Here is a 27,530-nt window from a genome sequence, read left to right on the forward strand (position 1 = left end):
AAGTATTTTTCTTTTCAGAAGCCTAGTCGTGAGAGATAAAGAACCACATGTTCTGTAGATAGCTGACAAATTTCTTTTACTTGTTTTTGTATCCACATGATTGTAAAAAAGCAAACAATGCTAATGGCCACTTTGGTAAAATCACACAGTGTTCAAACCTAAGGAGGATTACATTCTTTGGACAGGCTTTATTCCCAGGATATCAAACCCCTTGGCCATGACAGCAGCTACTGCTTCGCACAGCAGCATACGCCACATGTTCACCTTCAATACTTCTCCTGAGAACATAGAAAAAGACAGTAAATTTTCTTTTTACAAATCACTATTAAAGAATGTATGTTACTTCTGGATTTTACTGAGAAGTGAATAGCCCAACCCATAGATGTTTTGGGGCTTTAACTAGAATCACCTTTACCTTAAACTATAAGGGGAGACAATCTAAGAAATAAAAGTGTTCTGTTCAAGAAATCTGTTTTCAACTGATGATAAAAGAGATACAAGGCCTGCACTGATTAGACTGTAATTTTATCTTTCTTTTTCTTTTTTTTTTTCTATTTATTTATGGCTATGTTGGGTCTTCGTTTCTGTGCGAGGGCTTTCTCTAGTTGTGGCAAGTGGGGGCCACTCTTCATCGAAGTGCGCGGGCCTCTCACTATCGCGGCCTCTCCCGTTGCGGAGCACAAGCTCCAGATGCGCAGGCTCAGTAGTTGTGGCTCACGGGTCTAGCTGCTCCGCGGCATGTGGGATCTTCCCAGACCAGGGCTCGAACCCGTGTCCCCTGCATTGGCAGGCAGATTCTCAACCACTGCACCACCAGGGAAGCCCTATCTTTCTTTTTAGAGTTCTTTCCTAGGCCTCATGGTCTGAATTAACTATAAACTTTAACACCATAATGGTGAGATTTTTTTCCTAATGAAGTTTTAGTTCTCAGGCATGACTCTCAGAAATGCCTACTTGCCATGTAACACATTAATTCAGTCTACTTCATTAACTACGTAACAGGGTAGAGCAAAAAGCCTACAAAAGGTATCATTTTTTTCCCCCAAGGGTAGTTTTCGTTATCAAGAACCCCAAAGAGTCATTCTGGGACCCTCAGTCACACTGCTTTTGTTGGAAATGTCCTATACCTAGTGGCCTTCCAACTGTTTTTCTTTGGACTCTTATGGTTCCATCCCACGTGCCTGAGGGTGGGGAAACTAGTCAGTTTGGGAATGGGAAGAATTCCGTTTATGCTTTTATTAGACCTAGCTCAATTTTGTCTTGTGTGTATGATATGGATTAATGTGTAATTGGGGGAAAAATGGGGGGGGGAGGTGGTTTCCATAAATAAAACAAATTGAAAACCACCTACATCCAACTCAAATAAATGCCTTGTTGGTGCCCAATCCCCAAAATGACTATTAGATGAGCCACTCACCAGTTTGTCGATCTTTCTCCACACAATAGCAGCTATCATAGAATTCTGTGAAAGTAGTTGCCAGCTCATAGATATAATCACAGAGAGTGTGGAGAAATAAGTCATCTAAAATCTTCTGCAGAACCTCAGGGAACCGCAAAATGCACCGGCCTAGTTTCCATTCCTTCTCATGGTCCAAAATGATCTTGGTCTCTCGAGCAGCTTTCTGGAGCATTTCTTCATCAATACTGGCCAGACGTGCAATCGACCTGAAAAATCAGGTAACAGCCATCATTTCCCTTTGTTAAGTACATTCTTCTCCATTGAAACATGTAATAAGAAATGACTGATATAAACTAGAAATGATCATCATTTGATTCAAAATAAAACAATGTTGTACCCACAATTACCTGATTCTAGTGAAGGCATACAACAAGTAAGCCGCTGTATTTCCTCTGTCATCCAGCATTTTGTCAAAGGAGAAGATATAGTCATTCAACCGGTTATGGGAAAGATCAGCATATTTGATACAGCCATAAGCAACAGATGTCTGAGCAGCCTTCAATTCCTCTGTGGTTAAGACCTTTTGGAAAAAGAAAAAAATACTTCATAATCCTGTCTCATAGACAAAAGATGGGCGGAAGGAGCATCTAATGGTGCTTTTTAATCAGTAAACTTTAATAAATATCAACACTTGAGGTAGGAAAACATGGACCAATCTACAAAGAAGAGAACAATGAAAATACAATTCATCAGCTCTGCATAACGAAGAATGTTTCCATGAGAAACTTGATTTGTAAATTATGAACTGTCCGCTTGAATACGTTACTCAGTAAATGAGAAACTGAAAGCACCAATTATTAGTTTATATCCGCTTCATTCCATCAAAGATTCTGAGGTAGCTTACAGGAAACAAGTACAGTAAAATAAAAACAAAAATTAGGGTCAGGTAATTAACTGGAATTAAAATAGGGTGTCAAGAACTGGAGATCTAATACTGTTTTGCTAAATTTGGTCATACATTCTGAAGCATTATTAGGTCACAAGTAAGTAAGTAAGGATTTCTGTTCTGGACATGATGCAGTAGCTTGAAGTAGACTAACCCTTCCAGCAAAATCAACTACTTAAAAGCTGAATAAATTATATGAAACAACTGTCTGAGGTCACCAGAAAGCACCAACACAAGGACACCATCAAGACAACCAGCTGGTATGCTATCTGTCGGCCAGAAAACCTAACTAGGAAGATGATGTCATCTAGAACCATTATAATTTTTCATCCACAAGGGCAGATGAAATGACTAAAAACCAAGGAGGTGAGGTAGGGGGAGGGAGAAACAAGAAAATAGAAACAACAAAAACAAGTCAACAGCAACTTTAAAGTCTGGAATTGTTTAAAGAATACTTATTAGCTACAAAGAAGAAAAACAGTAACTTTACAGTGGAGAAAACTGATAGTATCACCTTAACAAAGTGATCAAAATTAATATTAACAATCATGAGAAATATCAACATCACGTGCCTCCTGAAGTAACAAAGTGAGAAGAACTCCTGTCTTCCCAAGACTGCATAACTGGAATTTAATCATGAGGAAATACCAGATAAATCCAGCTGAGGGACATTCCACAAAAAACCTGACCCTTCGTAAGTGTCAAGATCATGAAAGTCAAAGAAAGAGCAAGGAACTGCCCAGATTAAAAAAGATTAAGAAGACATGAAAACTAAATGCAACATGTGATCTTAGACTAGAAAAAGGACGTCTGTGAGACAAATGGCAAAACTTGACTAAGGTCCGCAGATTAGTGAATTGTATTGCAGCAATGTTAATTTCCTGATTTTGATAATCATACTACGGCTGTAAGATGTTAATGTTTGGGGAAGCTAATATGGGAATTCTTTGTACTATTTTACAATTTTTGGTATGTCTGAAATTATTTCAAAATGAAAAGCTAAAAGAAAAATTTCAAAATGAAAAGCTAAAAGAAAACTATGATTAAGGTATTCAAATAATTAGACGAGAGACAAAATTGGATGAAAAACAAAATTTCAATAGACATTTGGAATACAGAACAGCAAAATATCTGAAGTAGAAAAATACTCAAAATAAAGCACGGAAAGAAGAAAAGTGAAAAAAAAAAGTGAAAGACACTTTGGGAGATAGTCAAAAGTTCTAGCATAATATATGTACTTAGAATTCCAGAACAGAATGGGGCAAAGATGCAATATTTGAAGAAATATGGCTGAGAATTTTCCTAAACTGATGAGGAACCCAACCCACAGGAAGCTCAGCAACTCCCAAGCAAGATAAGTACAAAGGAAAGAACGAAACTCCCTAACTCCCTCTCCAAACCAAACCTAGGCAATAAAAAAAACTGCAGGGAGGAATAAAGTTCACAGGAAAGGGTAAATATGTGGATAAATATAAATGAGTAGATGGTCTAAAACAAACACTGTACAAAAGACTTGAACGGACCCTTCACAAAAGACACCCAGATGGCCAATAAGCAATAGTCAACATAAATTACTCATCAGAGAAATGCAAATTTTAACCATAGTGACACACTAATACACATTCACCAGAAAAGATAAAATAAAAGACTCACAAAAAGTTATAGTGGAAGATACGGGGCAACTGGAACAATCACATATTAGTGGTGAGAGTGTACAACGGTTACAACTCTCTCCTTGGCACAATTTTTAATCAAGTTAAGCATAAGCCCACCCTACAACCCATCAATGCCATTCCTAGATATACATCCAAGAGGAAAGTGCATGTACCCATAGAGTGGCTTGAACAGCAATGCTGAAATTAGCTTCTTATTTGTAATAGTCAACAAACAGAAACAACCCTAATGTCCATCAACAGAAGAAACATACTACTATTATCTAGGGACTTCCCTGGTGGCACAGTGGTTAAGAATCCGCCCACCAATGCAGGGGACACAGGTTCGAGCCCTGGTCCGGGAAGATCCCACATGCCGCGGAGCAACTAAACCCATGCACCACAACTACTGAGCCTGTGCTCTAGAGCCCATGAGCCACAACTACTGAGCCCGTGTGCCACAACTACTGAAGCCTGTGCGCCTAGAGCCCGTGCTCCGCAACAAGAGAAGCCACTGCACACCACAACAAAGAGTAGCTCCCGCTCAGCACAACTAGAGAAAGCCCGAGAGCAGCAATGAAGACCCAATGCAGCCATAAATACATACATACATACATACATACATACATATTATCTAGCAATAAAAAGAAGTGAACTACTGATACACCTGGAAAACAGAACACACGTTATGATTTCATTAAAGTCCTCAAATAAACAAAAGTGATCTATGGTGATAAGAAACTTTCTGGGATGATGGATATATAACTTGATTGGTTGATGTTATCATGTCTATACATATGTGTGTGTAAAAATTCATCAAGCTTTACATTTTACTGTATGCAAATCAAAACATACTAGCTGAAATGGCCAAATAAATAAAAGAGTCAAAGCAGTTCTTGTTATCATGCAGACTAAACAAATAGATTAGGTGACTAAATTTTCCAGTTTTCATCTGATTGTGCCACTTGTGCCTAGGCCAGAACTAAAAGGCAAAACCATTCTGGAGATACCAACTGGGTATACCTGACAACCACCTACTGGAAATAGAGAAAAAAAGTATTTTACATTTCGTTTTGCTAACAATGGAAAGGGAACAGATGGGAAGAATGTAGCCTTACAGCCTGCCTTCATGCTCTCTGGATTATCAGTGATCTACCCAAACCAAACAAGAGAGTGTGTCCTCAAAGAGCCTTTTTTTTGTTTGGCTCTCTGATGTCTACATTTCTTCCTATTCTGTGTCTCTTTCTGTTATTTTACTCTTCTGTTTATAGTAATTATGTTCATTCCAAAATACCACTTGATTTGCAGGAGAGTAAAAGACCTAAGACTCTTTGAATCTCAATCCTTGACCTCTGTTATTCCCATCTTAAAAATTTTTTTTTGGATGCTTTTTTTTTCCACTTTGATGCAGTTCCTCCAAATTCCACACAGATCCAACCATAGTCCTTTCTAAGGGTACTATGAAAGCCCATCATGTTTCCTACTCTGATGGCTCGTCAGTGGCCGAGAGTGGTAAGTGTTTACTGCTATGATCAGTCTACAAATGCTCCCAGACAAAGGAGCTCAGCAGATGTACACTCTAATGTAGGCTCTTCACTCAGACTGTCTCAATCTTCAATATTCTCCCATCACTGGTTCAAAGCAGTGACAGGTGAACTGCCAATAAGAAGCAGAGATTCTATGCCACATTAACAAAGGCGGAAAAGGCCATGGCCTTTTGTAATAGCCAAGAACTGTATTTTCACTATAAATACTCAACAATTCAAGAAACAAACTGTGCAATAAAATCTGAGTAACATAAGCCTGTCAAAAGTGGACTGACTCCTTATAATCCTTCCCAGTTCTCTCAATAAAGACAAAAATAAAAAACCACAACACAATGCATGCTACACAATACACAAATAAGTCTTTGGATTACCTTGTCTCTTTCTTTTTCCTTCAATTTGTCCATGGAGCGTTTTAGTCCTTCTTCCAGAAGGTCCATGAGGCGCACTGTTTCACCTGATCGTGTTTTAAACTTCTTCCTAATAAAATTTAAATGTCCCAGTTAAACAGATTTTGAAGCAGACCCTCCAACTTACAAATCTTTGAAAATTACGGTTTGACACTGCCTTATTCAGCTGACAACCAGGGAGGATGCCAAAAGAAAGCAGATACAGTCAAGTGTCTTTCATCTATAACCCTCAACTCCAAGCATTCTATGCTTTAGGCTCCTAATAGCATTCTCTACATGTTCACCTTTAATACATTCGCTAAAACGGAAGAAAAGAAGACATCCGTTAATTTGTTCATTTTTCTGAACACAAAGTTTGGCTCAGTTGTTTTACCTTCTTAGAAAATTATTAATTACACCTTTGCTTCTAGAATTGCTTGGGAAATAAGCAAATTCTTAACTGGAATCTTACTTGCATTTCTCTGAATAGTAATTCCACCTGTCCAGTGGTAACCAACCCTAGAAGCATATCAGAATCACCCTGAGAACTTTAAAACCGGATGCCAGGGTCCCATTCATACTCACTGAAATCAGAATCTCTGTGGATGGGGCAAAAGTACTGATGGGCAACTGCACTATTAAAAAGCATTTCATGAAAATTGGATTTTACCTATTAAAAAGAAGTTTGCAAGACATCCAAGTATATGATGTCTTTTTCTTTCTTTCTTTCTTTTTTTTAAGTTAATAAAATCCTTCAATCCCAATAATGGTACAAAGGAAGCATGTTTTTCTATCTAACACAAAGTCTGCCAAAGTAATTGTGATACTTCCTGTTAAAGTTATATGTTCAGAGCTGCCGTAAAAAGGATCATCTTGCCTTTCATTATAGAATTAAAACTCCTTTATTATTCCAAAAATACATTAAATACTTCCATAGCTTTCCTTATACCATCCCCTCCCCTCCTTGAGTGTTCCAACAACTTCCAGACCTTCTGTGTGATGAAATGATATCCATCATAAAGCCTAGCCAAAATGCTAAGAAAGCCTTCCTTAATGTCTCCACTTCGCAATAACTGGTCTTTTCCATTATTCCCTACCTGCGCCTGCCTTGAATTTTTGTTTTTTTGTGTTGGTCTACTCCTCTGACCAGTGGTTCTAATAAGAGGGATGCATATCTGAATACCAAAAGAGCTTTCAAAAACAGATGCCTAATACCCACTGTAGACCTAGTAAGTCAGTAACTCTCCTGGTAGGGCCTGGCATGTATATTTTAACAGGCTCCACAGGAAACTGCTCTGCTTTAGATGACAGGCTTCTTCAGGAAGGAGCCCATGTTTTATGTTATCTTCATGTACACACTGTGGAGCACCCAGCCAATGAGGTGTTCAATAAACAGGAAGATGATCAAATAAAATGATAAGTTATTTACTGTAAAAAGCCTTAAAACAGAAAAATTCACTAAATAATAGATGGCAGAATCTGAGCATTTTAATGTCAATATTTAAAATATGGTAGGCTGCTACTGGCTAACTATCACTGATATTATTTTTCTTTTTTATGGTGTAGGACACCATAATTACATGATACTGAATGCAGAAATATAAAACAACAACCAAAAAAAGTAAAAAATCCCTTAGCCATTACATGATAAACAAATTAAATGCCAATGTATAAATATTGGTGATAAACATCAGATATAAAAGGTAAATGTGTTAATTTTCTCCTAACTGTAGGAATAATCATCTAAATGTTAGTCAAAAAAACCAATAGTTAGGAAACTAAGATACTATAAAGCAATACTAACACGTGGGTTAGTTTTTCAGCTCTTTCTTAGGACCATGAAAACGACAGTAAGGACCCAGTGTCTTCTAATTACAAAAAAGCGCAGCTATATAGAAGAGTCATATGTTACAATTAGATATTTGATCTAAGGTATTTAGTCTGCATATAATCTTGTATCTAAAATAAATATCCTGACACCCCTAGCCTGCCTTTTACATGCTTAATTAGGGCTTTTGTACACTGGCTTGTTAAGCATCTTGAGCTAGCTCATGCAGTTTTTAGAAACATCACCCACTTTTATGTGATGGTAGTATTTAGGCCGTGTCACCAAATCTAAAATGATATGGTGATTAAATAGCTAAGTGATCCCAAGACAATATTAAATGTAAGATGTTAAAAATTTCTCTAAATTCTCCCTAAAAGGCTACATTCTCTGGCAGTGATAAGACATAGGTACAAAACAGCTCAGCTGCGTACACCACTACAGCATACGTAGACTATGGTATCAAATGAAATATAGCCTCTTTCAAAGAAATGTGGGGGTCAGGTGTGTCATTTCCACCTTCAGATTTTCCAGACTTACTTGTCTTCCCCCAGCACCACACCAAATCCAGCATGAGACACTCGAGTTACTTCAGGGTCATACCAACCAATCATTTGAGCAGCACCAAATGTTGTCTGGAAGTGTAAAGACTACAAAGAAAAAGAAAGAGAAAGTTACTTGCTCAACTTTCTAATTAAAAAAATAACTTAAAGCTCTTCTGCTTAGGAATAAAAATTTGTAAAATTCGAATCACTCACACATTTTGTAAGGCAAGTAAAGTTGTAAAAGCTCTTCTTTATTCCTTATATATGAGAAAAGGAACACCCCTTCAGTTTACAGAGACAAGCGGGAAAGCTGAGAAGTGTACAAGTTTGGCCAAATCCAAACCCTGTTCTTTCCCTTATATTACATTACTTTTCTGAATTTTTGTAGGGAAATTTATAGGGTCTTATAGGGCCAAATGCCTCACCATTCGGACAATGTAAACATATACAAATCTTCAAACTCACTTACTTGTCCACTGTCCACCACATAGACAATTATATCTGCTTTTTCCTCAAATAGTCTTTGTTTAATAGCAGCCAGGTCAGATGTATCATAGGTATAACCTCCATCTGATTTTACTATGGTTAATGGTATGGAACATCCTGGAACAAACACAATCTTTCTGCCATCATCCACTTGCACAAATCCTAGAAGAAAAAAAGACTTTATTAATAATGTTAAAATAATCTTAAAGGACTATAAATGCTTAGCCATTATAGGATATTTATTAGAGAGCTCAAAAAAAAAAAATCACAGGATTTTTTTCCTCAATGTGACCTAGCATGAGCCTTGGAAAATGGCTATCGTCAAGTTGTCTGGGCACCCAGGGTATGTTCAGGGCACAGGTGAGATATCCTGGCAGTTTTCTGGACTAACCCTACACTTGACTCCCAAACTCTTCATAGAGCATCTCACTGGAGCCCACCTGCTCAGCAGACACAGAACATGGAAATCTGTGCTTTGTTTTCATGCTGGAGTCACAGCCTTCCTTTGGGAGAAGGGTGCAATTTTTATCATTACCTCTTAAAATGTATTCATTCATTTACAGTTTTAAAACTGCAACAGAGTTCAGGAGACAAACATGGCAGGATTTAGCATTTGGAGTGATTAGTGAAAAGTAAAAGTAAAATCATGTTCATACACTCATGATGAAAAAGACAAAATTCTTGGATGCAAGAAGGGACAGGAGAGTACATGATGGTAAAAACAGCTATCTTTGAGTGCATGCTACCATGTGCTAAATACTATGCTAAGCCTTAAATTCAACCTTCACAATAACTCTATGCAGTAAGTACTGTTATTACTGGTTTTTTTTTACACTTTAGGAAACTGATGCTTGGTAAGGTGAAGGCAGTATAAAATGCTGGTTAAAAACAAACTCTGAAGCCAGACTGCCCAGGTTTGAATCTCAGACTTATTACTTATTAGCTATGTAACTCTGGGAAGTTACTAACTTCTCTGTGCTTTTTCATTATTAAAATTTCATTATCTTAAGTGTACAAATAAAATATGCTAGAGAGGGTAGAGAAAAGGGAACCTTCTTACACTGCTGGTGGGAATGTAAATTGGTGCAGCCACTATGGAAAACAGTATGGAGGTTCCCCAATAAACTAAATCTAGAGTTGCCATATGATCCAGCAATCTCACTCTTGGGCATATATCTGGACAAAACTATAATTTGAAAAGATGCATGCACCCCTATGTTCACAGCAGCACTATTCGTAATAGCCAAGACATGGAAACAACCTAAATGTCCATCAACAGATGAATGGATGAAGAAGATGTGGTACATATACACAATGGAATATTACTCAGCCATAAAAAAGAATGAAATAATGCCATTTGCAGCAACATGGATGGACCCAGAGATTATCATACTAAGTGAAGTGAGTCAGACAGAGAAAGACAAATACCATATGATATCACTTATATGTGGAATCCAAAATATGACACAAATGAACCTATCTACAGGACAGAAACAGACTCACAGAGAACAGACTTGTGGTTGCCAAGGCGGGGGGAGGGAGGGAGTGGGAGTGTGGGGTTAGCAGATGCAAACTATTACATATAGAATGGGTAAACAAGGTCCTACTGCACAGCACAGGGAACTATAGTCAACATCCTGTGATAAACCATAATGGAAAAGAATATGAAAAATATGTATTTACACATACATGCATATATATATATGTAACTGAATCACTTTGCTGTATAGCCGAAATTAACACAACATTGTAAATCAACTATATCTCAATTTAAAAATTTTTTTTAAAAGTTCATTATCTTATTAAGTATGGTCCCTAGGCTCCAGAATGTGACTAACAAATACCATTTCTCATTCAAGGAACCAAGTTTCCTAGGAGATATCAGATTGGCTGAATCCAGATCTAAGGCAAATGGTCGAAAAACATAAAAGATATTAAACCTAATTTACAATAATGCTAACAACAATCCAGTTGTCACATCTGGAAGATATTAAGAAATTAATTTATTATTCTGAAAATTGATAAAGAAAAATAAAGGACCAAGAATTTATACTGTTTGTCTTCTATGAATTGTACCTCAGGATAACCAAAATGATTGTGACAAAGTTCTGCACATGAGAATTCCAGGTAACAAACAAAGGAATGACAGAATGCCACCGTTTTCCAATCTCTAATGAAATAATGGAGCAAAGTCATGACAATCAACAGCTGCTAAAACCTGTAGGGGAAAGTCTAATGGGGAAATTAAAGGATAGATCAGGCTGACAACACCTGAACCCACTAATTCATCTTAACATCATAATAAGAGAGCCAACTAAAAATTGGCATTCTTGCAAATAAACAAAACAAAAAAGGGAAGAAAAGAAAAACACAAACCAGAATTTAATCAAACCTCTTTAGAAAATACAGATAGAGGAATTGTTACATAACACCATATGGGAATCTCTGTAAGACAAACGGCCTAGTTTCTTCAAATAAATGAGAAAAAAGGATGGGGCTAACGGAGAGAAACCCATGACCTACAGAATTTATAGTAAACAAATGTGCAGACACTGAAAAAAATACTCATGATTAAAAAAGATTATGAATCAACTTGGGAAATTTGAACTCTAGACTCACTATTTAATATTAAGGAACTGTCATGGAGTAATAATGGTATTGTGGTTTTGGGGTGGGATGAAGGGTCTGTTGTTTCAGAGACAAACCAAAGCAGTTATACATGAAATTATATGATATAAGCAGTGTATATAGGAAGATATAGACATAATAAGATCGGCCTGCATTCATAATTAAGTTGGGTAACAAGTGCATGGAGTTGGGGATCCCTATAATATTCCCTCCGCTTTTGTCTATGTTTGAAAATTTGTATAATAAAGTTAAAAAAAAACCAACTCACCTCTATCTTCAAACTCCTTCACAATATCATTCATCCTATCTTGATAGAAGGATTCTCCCCTCTCTATTAAAGAGATGTCCAACGCCTCATAGATTTTATTAAACTCTAGGGAAAAAGTTACCAAATAAAGAAAATGTGTAATTTAAACAAATAGGAAACATGCATCTTACCTTAAAAGAAATTTATTATTTAATTGCAGCATTTGGAAGGAAATTAATTACATGAAAATGTATGAAACAGAGCATTACATACATACTGCCACTTTTAAAATTTGGAAAGAATATAGCAAGATACACATCAAAATTATTAATAGTGGGTAGGAATACAGATAATGTATCTCCTTTTTTCCTGTCTACATTTATTTTGTTCCTGCAAGGAACAAATACCTTCTGTAATTTTTAAAAAATTTACTCTTAGAAAATGTAAATGAGAAGAAAAAAAGAAAAGCCTTTCCTATTTGGAGATCAACTGTTTACTGAATTTTCTTATATATTTTTTTTCTAATTTGTACCATTTATCTGTTTGTCTAGCCACGCATTAATGACACAAGATAACCTACAGTATCACAACACATTTTACTGCCTAGCGTGGCAAAACAGCCACCAGCTTTTTCCAAAGATCTACTGGCTATTCTTGTTCATTTACTCCTCAAAGTGACCTTTCAGATTATGTTAAAATCGTCTTAAAACCACAAATGAATGTGGAGAACTAGGGGATTCTGCATGACACTCTATCCAAACATTCTATTCCATCCTTTTGTGTATTTTTCTTCATTTTAGCCCTACACATTCTTGGATAGACTTATTCCTAACTATTTTTATAGCTTGGGATGCTACTGTGAATAGCATCTTTTTCTTTCCTACTTTCTTTCCTAACTAATTTTTCCTGACTTCTAAGGAAGTTAAATTTTGCACCTGCCTGTCTTTATAAACTTTCTTTGTAGTTTCAACTTCAGAAAATACTTAAGAAAAATAATCTATTTGCTAGTCCTTGAAAATTTAACATGTCATTCAAGGTCAATTTTGAAAACTCAAGAAACTATATGCAATAGTATCTGTTAGATGAATGAACAAAGCCCAGAAACTCACCTTGGCGGGAGACATCACAGATAAGCTTCCAAGCTTTTATGATGTCTGGATTTTTACTCTGGAGCAAAACAACACACTGGTACGCTCTCTTCTTAAATTCCTCCTCGGTATCAAATCTCTTCTTGGATTCCTGTGGTTTTTTTAAAAGAAAGGTAAGGTTTGTAAAGAGTGACCCCCATATATCTAGATAAAAAATTTGTACATTTCTCAATAAAAGACCTAGACAAACCCCACAAATAGACCAGAGTGAGGAAGTAAAAATTTAGAACACCAGAACAAGTGCTCTATCTCAACAAAGAGTATTGTTACAGATGAATGTGCCAATAAAACCCTATTATTTCCTCTGAAATAATTTTTCTTAAAAATATAAAATTCTCACCACAGTGCTACCTCTACTTTTCCAATTCACACCAATGCTATGTTCCAGGAGAGTAATAATGAATAGCTAACAGATGAGGAGGAATTTTCTGGGCTCTATTTTCCATTCTGGATGAGCAATTTTTTTTGTAATTAAAAATACAATTGCTTTCATTGTTTTTATATCTATTTTGAAAGCAACACATGCTTACTAAAAAAAAAAAAAATTATTGTTAATCCCACCCCAAACTGACCAGCAATAACATTCTGATGGAAATTCTAGACATTTCTTTATAATTACAGATCTATGTGTTTAAAAAAAACTGGAAATACATGGCTTTTCTTTTACCTTGGTTTTAAAATTTAGCTATGTATTAGAAACATTTTATTGCATTAATAGATTTGTCTCATTATATTCAGGGCACAGAATCCCAAGAGATTATAAGTTATTTCACCCATCTGATATCAGTAAACAGTTTATTTTCAATTTTTCATTAGAAAATACATACCAAAAGACAAAAATAACTTCAAAAAACCCAATAACAACCAACCAAAAAACCCACAAATGTTTACTTTTAATGCAGTAATTCTATTCTTGGGATACTGTCTATCATAAGGAAACAATTTTAAAAAGGAAAAAGACCTACATGTATGAAGTTTGAGCTCCCCCAAAATGGGGGGAAAAAAATCCAACAATAGGGAGTGAAATAAACTTTGGTCCACAAATCCAAAATAATGTGCTGTTATAAAGTAACATGAAAAGAGTCTGATAAAATGTTTAACAGGCAGAATACAAAAATGATATTATAACCACAAATGATATAATAAATGTTTGAATGTTTATATACGGATAAGTAAAGGAGTCACACTAATTGATTTAAAATTATGGTTTATGGTAAACTGTCTTTAAAAAACTGTTTATGAGAGAGTGGCATGGACATATATACACTACCAAATGTAAAATAGATAGCTAGTGGGAAGCAGCCGCATAGCACAGGGATATCAGCTCGGTGCTTTGTGACCACCTAGAGGGGTGGGATAGGGAGGGTGGGAGGGAGGGAGAGAGGGAAGAGATATGGGAACATATGTATATGTATAACTGATTCACTTTGTTATAAAGCAGAAACTAACACACCACTGTAAAGCAATTATACTCCAATAAAGATGTTTAAAAAAATAATAATAATAATAAAATACTTTTAAGAGAAAAATACTCCATCAGTTGAAATCATATACTCATGCAAAACATATGTATATCAATCAATATCTTCCCTAAATACTAATTGTGTTTCTTGGTATATTTTGAAAAATGTACCATTTCAAACGCTGTAAGACATAGCTTTTGAAATCTGCTAAGTGAATGAAAACTTATATTAAGTCTATGCTGTAACCAGTAAAACCAACTGTTTGAAGGTCCATTTAGGAATATGAGGCTGTTACAACAGTTATCCCCTAATTGATTAATTTTTTTGAGACTGTTCTCCAGCCCCTCCTTTCATCCACACACAGAAAATGGTAAACTTGTTGTGTAATAGACATGACTCTGGTATTTCTTCCTTGTAAAAGATCATATATATTAAAATCTTATTTATGGAATGAGAAAACAAAAACAAAAACAAAAACTGTTTACATATACTTAACAATGCTTTCAAAATATATAAAATGAAGACGATAACTACAGCATTAGAAATTTTTAAATATTAAAATGTATTTTGACTAACAAACTCCTAAATTCACTTAAGAATGGGTAATGTGGTAGAATTAAATTTTTAACATACACCAATAAAAAAAGCAAACATGATGTGTTAAGGAACAGAGAGTTTAGCAACTGTTATTAACACAGTAGCTTCAAATACCATTTTAAACTCCTAAGGACAACAAATAATTGTAATAAATGATAAACACACAAATAATAGAATAATAAATGAAATCAAACCTTATAAAAAGCCTGAAGATCCCCAATGGGAGGTGAAACTGTTAGGTAATCCGGAAATCTGTCTTGCAGGTGAGCAATGAGCATGCCAAACTGGGTTCCCCAATCTCCTACATGGTTTAATCTAATACCAAACACAGAACATAAAATCACTTTAAAATGATAAACATGGTTAAATTAGAGGAATTATATTCCATTAGGAACCACTAACATTAAGTGCCAGTACATCACATTTAGTAATATCTTTTTATGGAGGTGTTTCCTCAACTGGTCTGAGAGGCAAAACCAGGTCTGTTATGTTTAGTATTGCATACCCAGGAATGGAGGCTGCAAATAGCAGGCCTCTAGGATTTGCTGCATGAAGTTCCTATCAATGGACAGTGATCTGTTTATTGTGTAGTTAACTGGGACAACGGCAGCTGGACCAATGTTGGTCATTACCACAATTTTATGAAAATTTAACTTTTCAACTAATTATTTAGTGTAATTAGTGGTTCCCAAATGTCAATGGACAAAATTCTTCAAAATATGTCAATCCAAGCACTTCTCATTCCTCACGGCTTTCATCTAATCTCAAACCACCAGATCATCTCTTAACTGGATTATTAAAACAGCCTTCTAATTCATTACTGTAGTTCTCCCTTATTTGCCTAGCTTCTTCACAGAAACCAGAGTAATCTCTAATTAGATTACATGCCCTACTAACTGAGACTTTCCAATAACTTCTCACTGCACTTAATAAAATCCCAATATCCTACCATGGCCTACAAGGCCCAGCACAATCTGTTTCTTGCTTACCTCTCCCACTGGAATATATACCCCTAGTATACGGGAGGCAATCAAGAAATATTTGTGGAACAAATGGGGGAGCTTTTTCCTTGGTTCCACCCCTACCCCAAGTCTTAAAAGCTTTTAGTCCAGAGGAGGGGACAAGGACATAATTTAAAAGCCTAATGGGTGATTATGAAGCAGAACCACACTTATGAATCACTGATTTAGTCAGATTCTTTCTCAAGTGACATTTTCCCTTGTCTATAGAAATCTCCAAAGAAAGCCAAGAGTACATACCGCAGCACGTTATATCCTGCAAACTCAAAGAGGCGGCACATGCTCTCTCCTATGATCGTTGACCTGAGATGGCCTACATGCATCTCTTTAGCTATGTTGGGAGAGGAAAAGTCAACTACAACCTAGGATAAATAATAAAGACTTTTTTTTAAAGGCATATAAACATTTTATTCTGCTAACACATTCATTAATAACATTTAATAATAAACTTAAGGGCTTCCCTGGTGGCACAGTGGTTGGGAGTCCACCTGCCAATGCAGGGGACACAGGTTCAAGCCCTGGTCCGGGAGGATCCCACATACCGCAGAGCAGCTGGGCCCGTGCGCCACAACTACTGAGCCTGTGCTCTGGAGCCCGTGTGCCACAACTACTGAGCCTGTGCTCTGGAGCCCGTGAGCCACAACTACTGAGCCCACATGCCACAACTGCTGAAGCCCACTCGCCTAGAGCCCACACGTGCTCCACAGTGAGAGGCCACCGCAATGAGAAGCCCGTGCACTGCAGCGAAGAGTGGCCCCCGCTCGCCGCAACTGGAGAGGGCCTGTGCACAGCAGCGAGGACCCAACACAGCCAAAAATAAATAAATAAATAAATTTATTATTAATAATAATAATAAACTTAAGACTTAAACGGTAGCTTGCATTGTAATTCAATTGTGTTAGGTCTTCTGATGAAACCTGTCCATTATTAACTGAAAAATAATCAAATTTGTTTTAACAAATTCTATTCTCTATTTCAGAGACAACTCATAAATATCGGTTGGCTACCTCAAATGCTTTATGGATTGAAAGGAAAAATCACATAGCAATCAAGACCCAGGGGAAAAGTTACTTCACAGCTATGTTCATAATCTCAAAATATTAATGATTAAATCTCAATATAAAAAGTGAAAGCCATTCCTAGTTACAACTAACACAATTCTAATGTATTATTATATCAATCAAAAATTGTACATATACCTTTTTGTTCTCTCCAATGGCAGGTAGTTTAACACCATTCACCAAGAGGTTGGTCAACTGTTGTGATACAAAGCCCTTTCTTAAGTGGACATTAATAAAACCTAAAGAACAATAGAGAAGAGAAAAAAAATCAGATAGCCTACAAACTTGAGGACTGCTCACCCCCAAAGCCTTTCTCAATGTCACTTATGCTGGCTCCAGAGCCTTAGTCTGGTTCTGGCAAAACTTTTCAGGCTTCCAAAACCACTTGGGGCCTTGGCTTGAGCACTCCTGTAAGTTCCCTGTTTCAGCATCTATTTCAAACCTTCACCACTCTCCTGAAAGCTTCTTACTTAATTCAGGGCCCCTTCACTCTCAGCAAATGATTTGTTCACCTCTTAACAGAAAAGAGATGATCCTTTCGTACAGAATACCTGCCATGAGCTATCTCCTTTTTGCCGATGAAAAACTAAGCCAGAGATAAAGTAACTCATCCAAGACCAGGGTGGCTAAGTCTAGTTTAAAACTACAGTTTCCTAACTCTCAATCTAAGGTGCTTTCATCATCTTGTTCAGTATACAAGTTATAACCCTATGTTTATATTTAAAATGGTTTTCTTGGGAATTCCCTGGCGGGCCAGTGGTTAGGACTCGGCACTTGCAATTCTGTGGGCCCGGGTTCAATCCCTCGGTCAGGAAACTATTGGTAAAATCCCACAAGCTGCGTGGCACGGCTAAAAAAAGTTTTCTTATTTCTAAAGGACTCAGCAATCAATACAACTACTTAAGAAAGATAACATTATGACGTACCAGGACCAGCAATTTCAACGTTTTCAATATATTCATTGTCTGGGAGGTGTTTGATAATGTTTCCAGCAATTTCTCTTGGATTAACTTTCTGTTCCTTGGTTTTGAGCATCTATAAAACATAAATGATTCATTACACAACAGGTTTCAGCAAGGTACTAGGAAATGCACAACTGACAAAGCATCAGATGCATTTGACACAAGACCCATCAAAAGGCAGAAAAGCAGAGACCAATGACCTTGTAAAGGGATTGATTAAAGCATCAGACATCAAAGCGCCAGAAGGAATAAAAAAGTGCCAAAACCACAGGACCTCCATTTCAAAATGAGTTGCCACAACTATCTAGAACTTTTTCATGAAGACTTGTAAAGTCTTTAGTTATAATGCCCGTTTCCAGGATATTCACATTCTTAATTTTCAAATATTCAGACTTGAGTAATAAATAGCACCCTTATAAACTTAACCCCAGCGCAAACACATAAAAATTATCTAGAAAAAAATCTGGTCTCTTTAGATGAAGCCTTTCTATTCAGCAATGAAAAGAAAGCAAAAAGTCCCAAACCAGGGGTAATAAACTACTAACACATTAGACAATGTAGCTATTAAAAATAGGGAACTCCTCTAACTGAATATGAAATACACAAGCCCACCTCAAAGACACATCTCCATCAAATATTTCATGGGAATGCTGGTTCTAGACAGCTAACTTTTAATCCCTCAACAATAACACATTGCCATCCTGGACACAAAAGGAGGGAAGTGCCAAAAGAATACCAACTATTACCCTTAAACACTGAGAATATATATAGAGAATATATATATATATATATAATCTAAATATTCAAATTAGTGCTTTTTAAAAATTAAAAACATACATTCCCTTTCTTCAAGTTTTTCAGAACTGTGGAAAATGTTTCCATTGAGGATACAATTTTCTATTATTTATGCAAATGGTAATGATAATTATAATGCTTAAGAAAATCAAATCACCAAGAATGCTTTATAATAATATAATCACCTGAGAGATACCCATAGCACTATTACACTGATAGTCCCCAAACTTGGGCTGTTGACTTGGTGTCACTATCAGTGGAGGATTTTCCAAATCTGGATAGGCAGCCTTAATGGCACAACCAAAGACCTCTTGTAGGCAACTATTGATGTTAAGCATATTTTTAGTTGGTTTGTTCCTTTCTGCTTGAAGACTCTGTAAGAAAAGAATGAAAATGTCAATAAATTCTAAATTATCATACAAAATTTTCCCAAATATTTTGAGAAACCTTGAAATGTCTTGAGAAGAACTGAAAGGTAATATACACTGATAGTGTAATGCTCTCATACCTAGGATATGCTGAGAAACATTAATAGGACAAGTCTATCCCACAGCATCTAAGACATACATGTAAAAATGTCCTGAGTACTTTCTTTCTACAGTTATTTTATCAGAACAGAAATTAGCAATAGAGAGTAAGGGGCTGATTGGATTTTCTCAGCTTCCCTAAAGCACTGAGAAAATAATACAAAATAAATCCTAAATAACTTCTTATCAAATGCCGGAACTGAAAGCTCTATGGACAAAAGAAATAAACAAATATATTCTCTCCATTAAAATGTTGACTCCTTCAAGGCATGAAACAGATAAAAAATACTGCTGGGTAATATTAATATATCAGAATAACGGGTTGTTTTGTCTCACTGCTATTCCCATGTTGGACTACTACTACCTCCTATTTCTCACTTTCTCTGAAGTGGAATATACTCATTTAAGATGGTGTAGAATTAATTAATTACCTCTATTATTGCACTTTTCATACCTTCTCCAAATTATCTGTCTGTACCACCAGACTTCTGATTGTAAAGAAAGTGTCCTATTTATGGCTCTATCCCTGGCACCTAGCATTGTACCTGCCAGGTAGCAGGTCAAGATGACTGGTGACTGAACACATATGCTCATAATGGAATACAAATGAAAATGCTGCTACAAAGTAATCACAACTTTACATTAGTCAAAATGCCAATGATGTGCAATATGAATGGCAACAATAATGAAAACTATTATTCGAGTAGTACTGAACTGAGTACTACTGAGTAACTTGAGTCTCAAGAACTGAGTCAAGTGCTTTATTTATTTATGTGCATTATTTTACTTCATCTACATAACAGAAATTCGGTTTGTGACTACTATCATCATTTCCCTGTGGGCTAGAGATTAAGTAACTGGCCAAAGATAACAAAGGCAAGTGGCAAAGTCAGGACTCGTGGTCAGTACTGCTGGAATGGAGCATTTCAAGTTCTACGCTTCCTCGGCACACTCTCTACCACATGGAAGAAATTATATTCTTTAAACTCACTAAAATACTGATTTAAATTTTTAGTTAGTCAATAATTGACTCCCCTGTGATGACACACTCAAAAAAGGGGAAGATATGCTTTTCACAATCTAAAGATTTCCAATAACAAATATTGGGTTGGCCAAAAAGTTCATTTGGGTTTCTCTGTAACATCTTAACGGAAAAACCAGAACAAACTTTTTGGCTGACACAATACTAAAGTTATTTAGATATGATCCTAAGACCCAAAACCAATTGTAGATAAATCTCAATCTATTTTTAAAGGCTGGGAATATCAGTATATATGTATGGATGTGTGTATGTTTTTGTGTGTATATATGTAAACACACGCATATGAATCCATTGTACTTGATTTCTGCACCATGCAATTAAGTATTTGACTATAATTAAATATGCAAGTCTTTTCTCCCCCAAAATGGTAAGTTCCACGAGGTTAAGAAATATTACGTATGGTACAAACATCTTTGCTATAACTCAATATAAGCATTCTGAAACACCTGACATTATGCAAAAAAAAAAAAAAAAACCCTCCTAAAACCACAGAGCTTATGAGAAAATTAGCATAAGAAGCAGATTACTCAAAATCTGTGATTTTGTAATAAGAGCACCATCACACAGCAATCTTAACATTGTCACTGGTGAAAAACGTACCCGTAATTCTAATAAGTACTAAGTAAATATAAGACTTAATCTTGGCGGGGGGGCGGGGGGGGAAGACAGCTCAGTGGGAGGGGGTGTAAGGAAGAGTTGAGGCTGTTGAGTTAATGAAAACAAGGGCAAAAATGCCTCTGAGACAACCATCCAACACGTGTTTCTAACTCAGAGCATGTGGCCAAAGTGAGCCAGAGGAAGAGGGTAGGGAGAATGGGCATTCCTCACTATTTATTCTTCTGTGGCTTGCTGTTCTCTGTTGTGTACTTTGTATTCAGTGCTGTTACTCAGTAGGGCAAAGTATCTGTGAAAGAACCAATATGCCTTCCACATTACACTGACAGAATTCTATTTACAATTAGAGCTAGTTCCCATTATGAAAATGTGTATTAGAATACATTGTACTTCCTTTTGTATCTTTTCCCTCCTAGACTCTAGCACATATTAGGCATTTAATAATACCTCTGAATAGAAATAAATATAATAGGGAAATGAGTAGAAATAAGTGCAGAATGAATGAGGTAATCAGAAAGGTGAGATATTTTGGGGGCAATTCCATGGAAAAGGAATTTTGTGACTTTAGAAGACTCAAAGCTATTTTAAGCAGAAGAGATAGGTAGGTAATAAAAAAGACTTCACGGGAGTGGGGCAGGCAGAGTCTAAGATGAATAAATGGGGTAAGCTTTGGAAAAAAGGTATAAGGCCAGTGCAGCAAAGACCATGCGAGGAAAGTAGTACACACACAGGAGAACAATTATGGGATGCGTCACCAGCAGGCCAAGAAATTAAAATCCCAACTGAAGCAAGCTCATAATGTTGACAAAACTTATAAACACTGTTAGATCATGAAGTCATTAAATAACCAGTACAACACAAGCTTCATGGAAAAAAATGTTCTGAAATACTAAGTGGAAAAAAATATATATATATGACGCTGTAAAATACGAAAGTAAAACTATACAATAACCAACTTAAAGCAGAGAAGGGCTGCGGGTGTATTTAAAAATATTTCCATTTGATAGAAGCAATTATGCAAAATTAAGCTGGCCAAACACTTAGTATGATGAAACATTTCAAAGGGCCCTAGAAGGACAAGAGCAATTTCTCCATTATCTGCACCAACAACTTAGTCCTAACTTGTCTCGTGCAGGGAGAAAGGACAGGGTTTCTTCACTCCTTTTTCCAAATTCCTCAGGGCATGCTTTCAGAATCTTCGATAACAAGGATTTTTAAAAAAGACACAATAATTTAAATTGCAGAATGAAACCAGAACCCAGAGTACTCACCTTCTGAAGGATATTCAGCCGATACTTTAATTTTAAATTTTCTTCCCGCAACTGTTGCAAATTTGAAGAAGCTTCTGAACAGCTGCAGTTTTTCAGCCGATCAATTTCAGCGGTCAGAAACGTAATCTCTTTCTCCTAGGAAAGAAAAGCCACTTCGTTCGGTCCCTCATGACTGATGACTCCCACCACATAATAAATTGTACCACAGGCTTACTTCCTCCTTTCCCCTCCTCTACACCTGGGTGTGGCAGAGGTGATGGGAATGAAGGAGTTTCCTTTGGATAAGCTGTGATTTTTCTTCCTTGAGGTTTCTGATGACATTAGGATATTATCCTTGATAAGAAAAAATGAAGCTTGTGTGCTGGCGGGGAGAAACAGGAGTGTTAAGCATGCAAGGGGATAAGCTTCAGATCGCTTGTTTCTTTTTTTGGCTCAAGTGCCACCCCTTCTGCCTTTTCTGAGACAAAAGGATTCTCCCATTTCTTCCTCTCTTTGTTTCCAGGGTCGTAGGTCCTAGACCAGATGTTCTCCTCCAACTAAAGACATGTCCAGTCGAAAGAAAATCAAGCTTCCAACCTAACTGCATTACTCAGGGAGACACGCCCTCACTTTAACTGTCAGATAGTCTACCTGGACATAACTACAGCCGAAAACATTGCCATAAATGAGCATACATTATGTTCCAGGCACTGAGCCAACACTTTTCATAAATTATCTCTATTACTCTTATCACAACCCAGCGAGAGGGTACTTACAGTCCCACATGGACAAAGACCGTGCGAGGAGAGCAGTAAAGAACGTGCCAATTTACCTGACCAACTTATACTGTTGTGAGAGATTTGGCATAAAGCAGTGCCCGTGATGAGATGACACTCCGTAACCTACTTTCCCATCACCCCTCCCAGCCCTCCCCACCTGGGCCTAGAGGGTAAGGGAACTGTCACTTTTTGACAAACTATGATAGTTCTTCCCCCCACGAATACTGAGGGCAAGAGAGCAAACTCCAGCTTGATAATGAACCACTGCACAGGCTTTTCAGGATTCCTCTTGCTCAGCAGCACGGCGAGAACGGTGGCTGAGCTGCAAACAGGACCCAGGGCTCCTCTGCCTGGTCCCGCGCTTCCACCGAGAGCGCGCGCGTGTTCGGGAAAAGACAAGCACTGCTCGAGGCTGTACTCAACACGCCGGGCTCCAGCCCACCCCCACCCCACCCCCGGACACGCTGCCTTGGGGAAGTCAGAGAGAGGGGGATCCTCCACCTCGCTGAACGTCACCGTCACCCGGGCCTGGAAACCACGGGTTCCTCCTCTCCCACCTCTGGGAGAGCGTTCCTGGGAGGGCATTAGCTTCCGAGGCAGCGCAGGCCGGTCTCCGCCTCGCTGCCGTCGCCTTATTGCTGCCCGGGCGGGAGCCGGGCCCCGGCGCCTCCCTTCCAAACCTTCCCACCGGATCCACGCTGTCCCACCTGCTGCAACAGCCGCGCGGAGCAATGAGCAACCAACCCGTCCATCCTCTCGTCAGCGCCTTACCCACCAGGCCGCCGGAAGCGGAAGCGGCAAGCCCCGCCCGGAAGCGGAACCCCTCTCCCTCTGCCCTTCCCGGCCCCGCCCAGCCGTCTCGTGGGTGTCGCCTCTGCTGCCCCCTGGTGAAATCCAGGAGACACTGCGGGGAGAACCCGCGGGAATTTTCTGCAAGGATTTGGGGGGCTGCAGCCTTTAGATTCTGATGTTGGGACGAGGGCAAAGGATTTGAGGGGAATCGGACCAGACCTGCTCTGTGCTCGACTAACTTGGACAGAGGCACTTAACCTAAAGCCTTTGTCTCTCAAGGGCTTCATTTAACCCCTCTGTGAAATGGGTACAGAACTAACAAAATTCATTAATTTATTCAACAGCATTTATTATGTACATTAATATGTCAGCACTATGCCAGGCGCTGGAACACAGCTGGAAACAAGTCCGACAAGGTCCTTACTTTCATGGAGGTTACATTTTAGAGGGAATAGATATACCAGACAAGAAAGTAAATAACAGTTAAGAATCCGCCTACCAATGCAGGGGACACAGGTTCGAGCCCTGGGCTGGGAAGATCCCACATGCCGCGGAGCAACTAAGCTCGTGCGCCACAACTACTGAGCCTGCACTCTAGAGCCCAAGAGCCACAACTACTGAGCCCACGCACCTAGAGCCTGCACTCCGCAACAAGAGAAGTCACTGCAATGAGAAGCCTGGGCACTGCGATGAAGAGTGGCCCCTGCTCACTGCAACTAGAGAAAGCCCGCGTGCAGCAACAAAGACCCAACTCAGCCATAAATAAATAAATTTAAAAAGAAAGTAAATAATAATCTTGAGGGTTTTTAAAAAAATTTTTGGCTGTGTTGGGTCTTCATTGCAGTGTGCGGGTTTCTCATTGTCCTGGCTTCTCTTGTTGTGGAGCACGGGCTCTAGGCACGCGGGCTCAGTAGTTGTGGCTCGTGGGCTCAGTAGTTGTGGCTCGTGGGCTCTAGAGCGCAGGCTCAGTAGTTGTGGCTCACGGGCTTAGTTGCTCCGCAGCATGTGGGATCTTCCCGGCCCAGGGCTCGAACCCGTGTCCTCTGCGTTGGCAGGTGGATTCTTAACCACTGCACCACCAGGGAAACCCATCAATGAGTTTTAATTGCCAGGAAGATAATGTGGTAGAGTCACTTGGGTCAGGGAAGGTCTCTCTGAGCAGGTGACATTTGAATTAAAATTTTAAACAGCTAATCTGGGATTTAAGTTCTGAGAAGACAGGGACGTTAACTGTCCTGTTCACTCTTCCCTGGAGCCCCAGTGCTTCAAACAGTGGTCTCTAAACTTTTTTGCTCTCTGGCCCATGAATGAATTTTTTAAATTCTTACTATAGTCTAAAGACTTTTTAAAGTTGACATCTGAAAGCTCTTGCAACAAATTGAAATAGTGGTAATGAACTATTTTCTGGCATCTTGTTTCTTTTGTAAGTGCTGTTAATGTATTTTCATCAAAACCATGGAGCGGCGAATTTAGCTCATCCAATTTATGGAAAATGTTTACCATATTGATTAATTGGCAAAGCCAGTTCTCTTTGTCAAGTCAAATAATTCATATCATTTTTACCTATTTTTTTTTGTTTTTGAAGTTTGCTTTCATTTTTATTTTTAAGCCAAACACAAGTGTTAATATATGTCCCTGTGACACGTTTTTACTTCTCTAAGAGAGAAAGATGGATGGAGGGAAGGATGAGTTGGTGAATGGACAAATCAATGGACAGATAGATGTCCACCTCTGCACCTTTGAAACGAAGCAGGAAAAAGGGTCATCTTTTTAGTAAGTTTCCTTTGCTTGGTGCTAAAGGGGTTACCCTCAGGGGAAATTCTTGAAGTTGTAGAGAAGCAAAATCTGCCACCTCAAAATGTGTCTCTTTGGTGTGAGGATTATTTTAGGCTGATTATTTTTATGTAACAGAAGACTGGGGAACTCTTTCTTTTTACCTTGCCCTTATCGGCCCAAAGAATTTAGATAAAGGGCCTGTTCCTGGAACAGAGCTATCACCATCGATATCTGCAAAGAATGTGGGCTAGGTGTACTGGGGGAAACTTGGCAGGGCCTAGAGATCAGAGCCCACTCTTGTCTCCAACGTTTATTTACCCAACACTTCCTTTTCCATCTCTATGTGAATTGCCTTCCTCCCCTTGGAAGTCCCAAACCACTACCCACAATGCCCTCTTTTGTCTTTAGCTGAAGATGGTATTTAAGGTGGCGGCTTGGGCCATTTTGGGAGTTCCTCATTTCTCCTGAGTTTTTCCCATGTATACATATTATTAAAATTTTCTGTGATTTCCCCTGCTAACCTGTCCCATGTCAATTTAACTCTTAGACCAGGCAGCCCGAAACATCTAGAGGGTAGGGGAAAATCTCTTCCTCCTTGATAAAGTATGCCTTGTTCAGTTCCTGTTAGTTTACACCCAGGGCAGTGGGAGGCGTGTTATGCCTTTCTCTGTGGAAAGCGAGATATAAAAAGAGAACTGGATAACTAAATTTGTGGGCAAAGAAATTTTAGGAAAGAGTATACAAAAATTCACAATCTGTAAATGGATTCTTCTCATGTATCCAGGCCCTGAGCCCCCTTAGAATGTCTTCCTACACCCTGAGGTGCATATCACCCAGTTCGTTACAGGACATTGCTAAAAAACTGTTTCTTAATGTAACGAATAGGAGGGCTGTGAATGAAAAATGTTGCCTGCCGTATCAGCAAACAAAGGACGTTGCAGCCATCAAGCCATCGCATTACAGCCCCCCAGCCGGTGAACCCCAGGGGAACTCAGGATGGAGACAAACGGGCTGCCCACTGCCAAGCCCTAAGCCACTGCAGCAACCCCCAGCTGTGCACCCTGAGGGGATTCAGGATGGAAAAAAAGCAGGACACTTGTTCTAGATAGTTAAGGTGCATATCAAAGGGATGATTTCAATAAGCCCAGACTCTTGCATCTTCCCATATATAGAAAAGTACTAACTTCATTAACTTGAGATATCTAGTTTTCTGTAACAGTGATCTTTCGATGTTCTGACTACCAGGTCTTTGTTAACAAAAACTCCTATATACCCTGGCTCCCCCCCCTTACCTCTTGGGAGCAGTCCCTCAGAGCTAACTGAGAGGCTGTATCCCAGGTTTAAGTCCTCAGGGTTTTTTTCGTTTTTTTCTTTTTCCTTTTTAATTTTTTCCTCCTGTTTCAGTTTCAAATAATTCAAAGAATTATAGGACTAGAAGCTTTAAATAAGCTACAATTAGCACAGCATTTAAAAAATTTTTTTAAAAATTTTTTATAAGCAGGTTCTTATTAGTTATCTATTTTATACATATTAGTGTATACATGTCAATCCCAATCTCCCAATTCATCACCCCCCGCCCTGCTTTCCCCCTTGGTGTCCATACGTTTGTTCTCTACTTCTGTGTCTCTATTTCTGCCTTGCAAACCGGTTCATCTGTACCATTTTTCTAGATTCCACATATATGCGTTAATGTACGAAATTTGTTCTTCTCCTTCTAAAAGTCCTCAGTTTTGTCTGCCAAAAAAACCTGTAATTCTCAGCTTTTAGTTTTAGGTTGTGCTTTTTTTTTTTTTCGTCAGTCAACAGGGTTCTAGGCAGAGAGGATAGCAAATGCAAGTGGTCTGAGACAGGAGCTAAGTTTACTCGAAAGGAGGGGAATTGGGTGTGACCTGAGATGGAAAGATTGGCAAAAGCAAAGCATATAAGAATTTGTAAGTGAAGGCAGGGGGGTTTAATTTTATTCTAAGCACAATATGAACCATTGGATGGCGTACCAGACAAGTCTAATTTTTGTTTTTCAAAAGGAAGGCGTTACAGGCCAAA

General features: G+C 38.2%; 1 protein-coding gene across 1 annotated transcript; it reads right to left on the reverse strand.

The window, feature by feature from the left end:
* Positions 1 to 56: 56 nt before the first annotated feature.
* On the reverse strand, positions 57 to 23,721 carry RARS1 (arginyl-tRNA synthetase 1). Its single transcript, XM_036845720.1, has 15 exons — positions 23,627 to 23,721; positions 22,162 to 22,296; positions 18,892 to 19,080; positions 17,876 to 17,984; positions 17,088 to 17,188; positions 16,129 to 16,250; positions 15,064 to 15,184; positions 12,771 to 12,900; positions 11,683 to 11,787; positions 8,770 to 8,948; positions 8,296 to 8,405; positions 5,916 to 6,021; positions 1,807 to 1,979; positions 1,418 to 1,665; positions 57 to 278 (listed from the first exon to the last, which is right to left on the reverse strand). Exons 1-15 carry the CDS (start codon positions 23,669 to 23,671, stop codon positions 169 to 171), a joined length of 1,983 nt encoding a protein of 660 aa, XP_036701615.1. The 5' UTR covers positions 23,672 to 23,721; the 3' UTR covers positions 57 to 168.
* Positions 23,722 to 27,530: the final 3,809 nt, after the last annotated feature.

The sequence above is a fragment of the Balaenoptera musculus genome, chromosome 3 (genome assembly GCF_009873245.2).
Source record: "Balaenoptera musculus isolate JJ_BM4_2016_0621 chromosome 3, mBalMus1.pri.v3, whole genome shotgun sequence".
NCBI classification, from domain to species: domain Eukaryota; kingdom Metazoa; phylum Chordata; class Mammalia; order Artiodactyla; family Balaenopteridae; genus Balaenoptera; species Balaenoptera musculus.

What these genes read in the sequence shown, in the direction of transcription:
- RARS1 (XM_036845720.1), bottom strand. Translation starts at nt 23,671, where the DNA reads ATGGACGGGTTGGTTGCTCATTGCTCCGCGCGGCTGTTGCAGCAG. An exon ending in CTGTGATGTCTCCCGCCAAG is followed by an intron (nt 11,788 to 12,770) that starts GTGAGTTTCTGG and finishes CTTTTTCCCTAG; the next exon opens with AGTTTAATAAAATCTATGAG. An exon ending in TATGCCTTCACTAGAATCAG is followed by an intron (nt 1,666 to 1,806) that starts GTAATTGTGGGT and finishes CTGATTTTTCAG; the next exon opens with GTCGATTGCACGTCTGGCCA.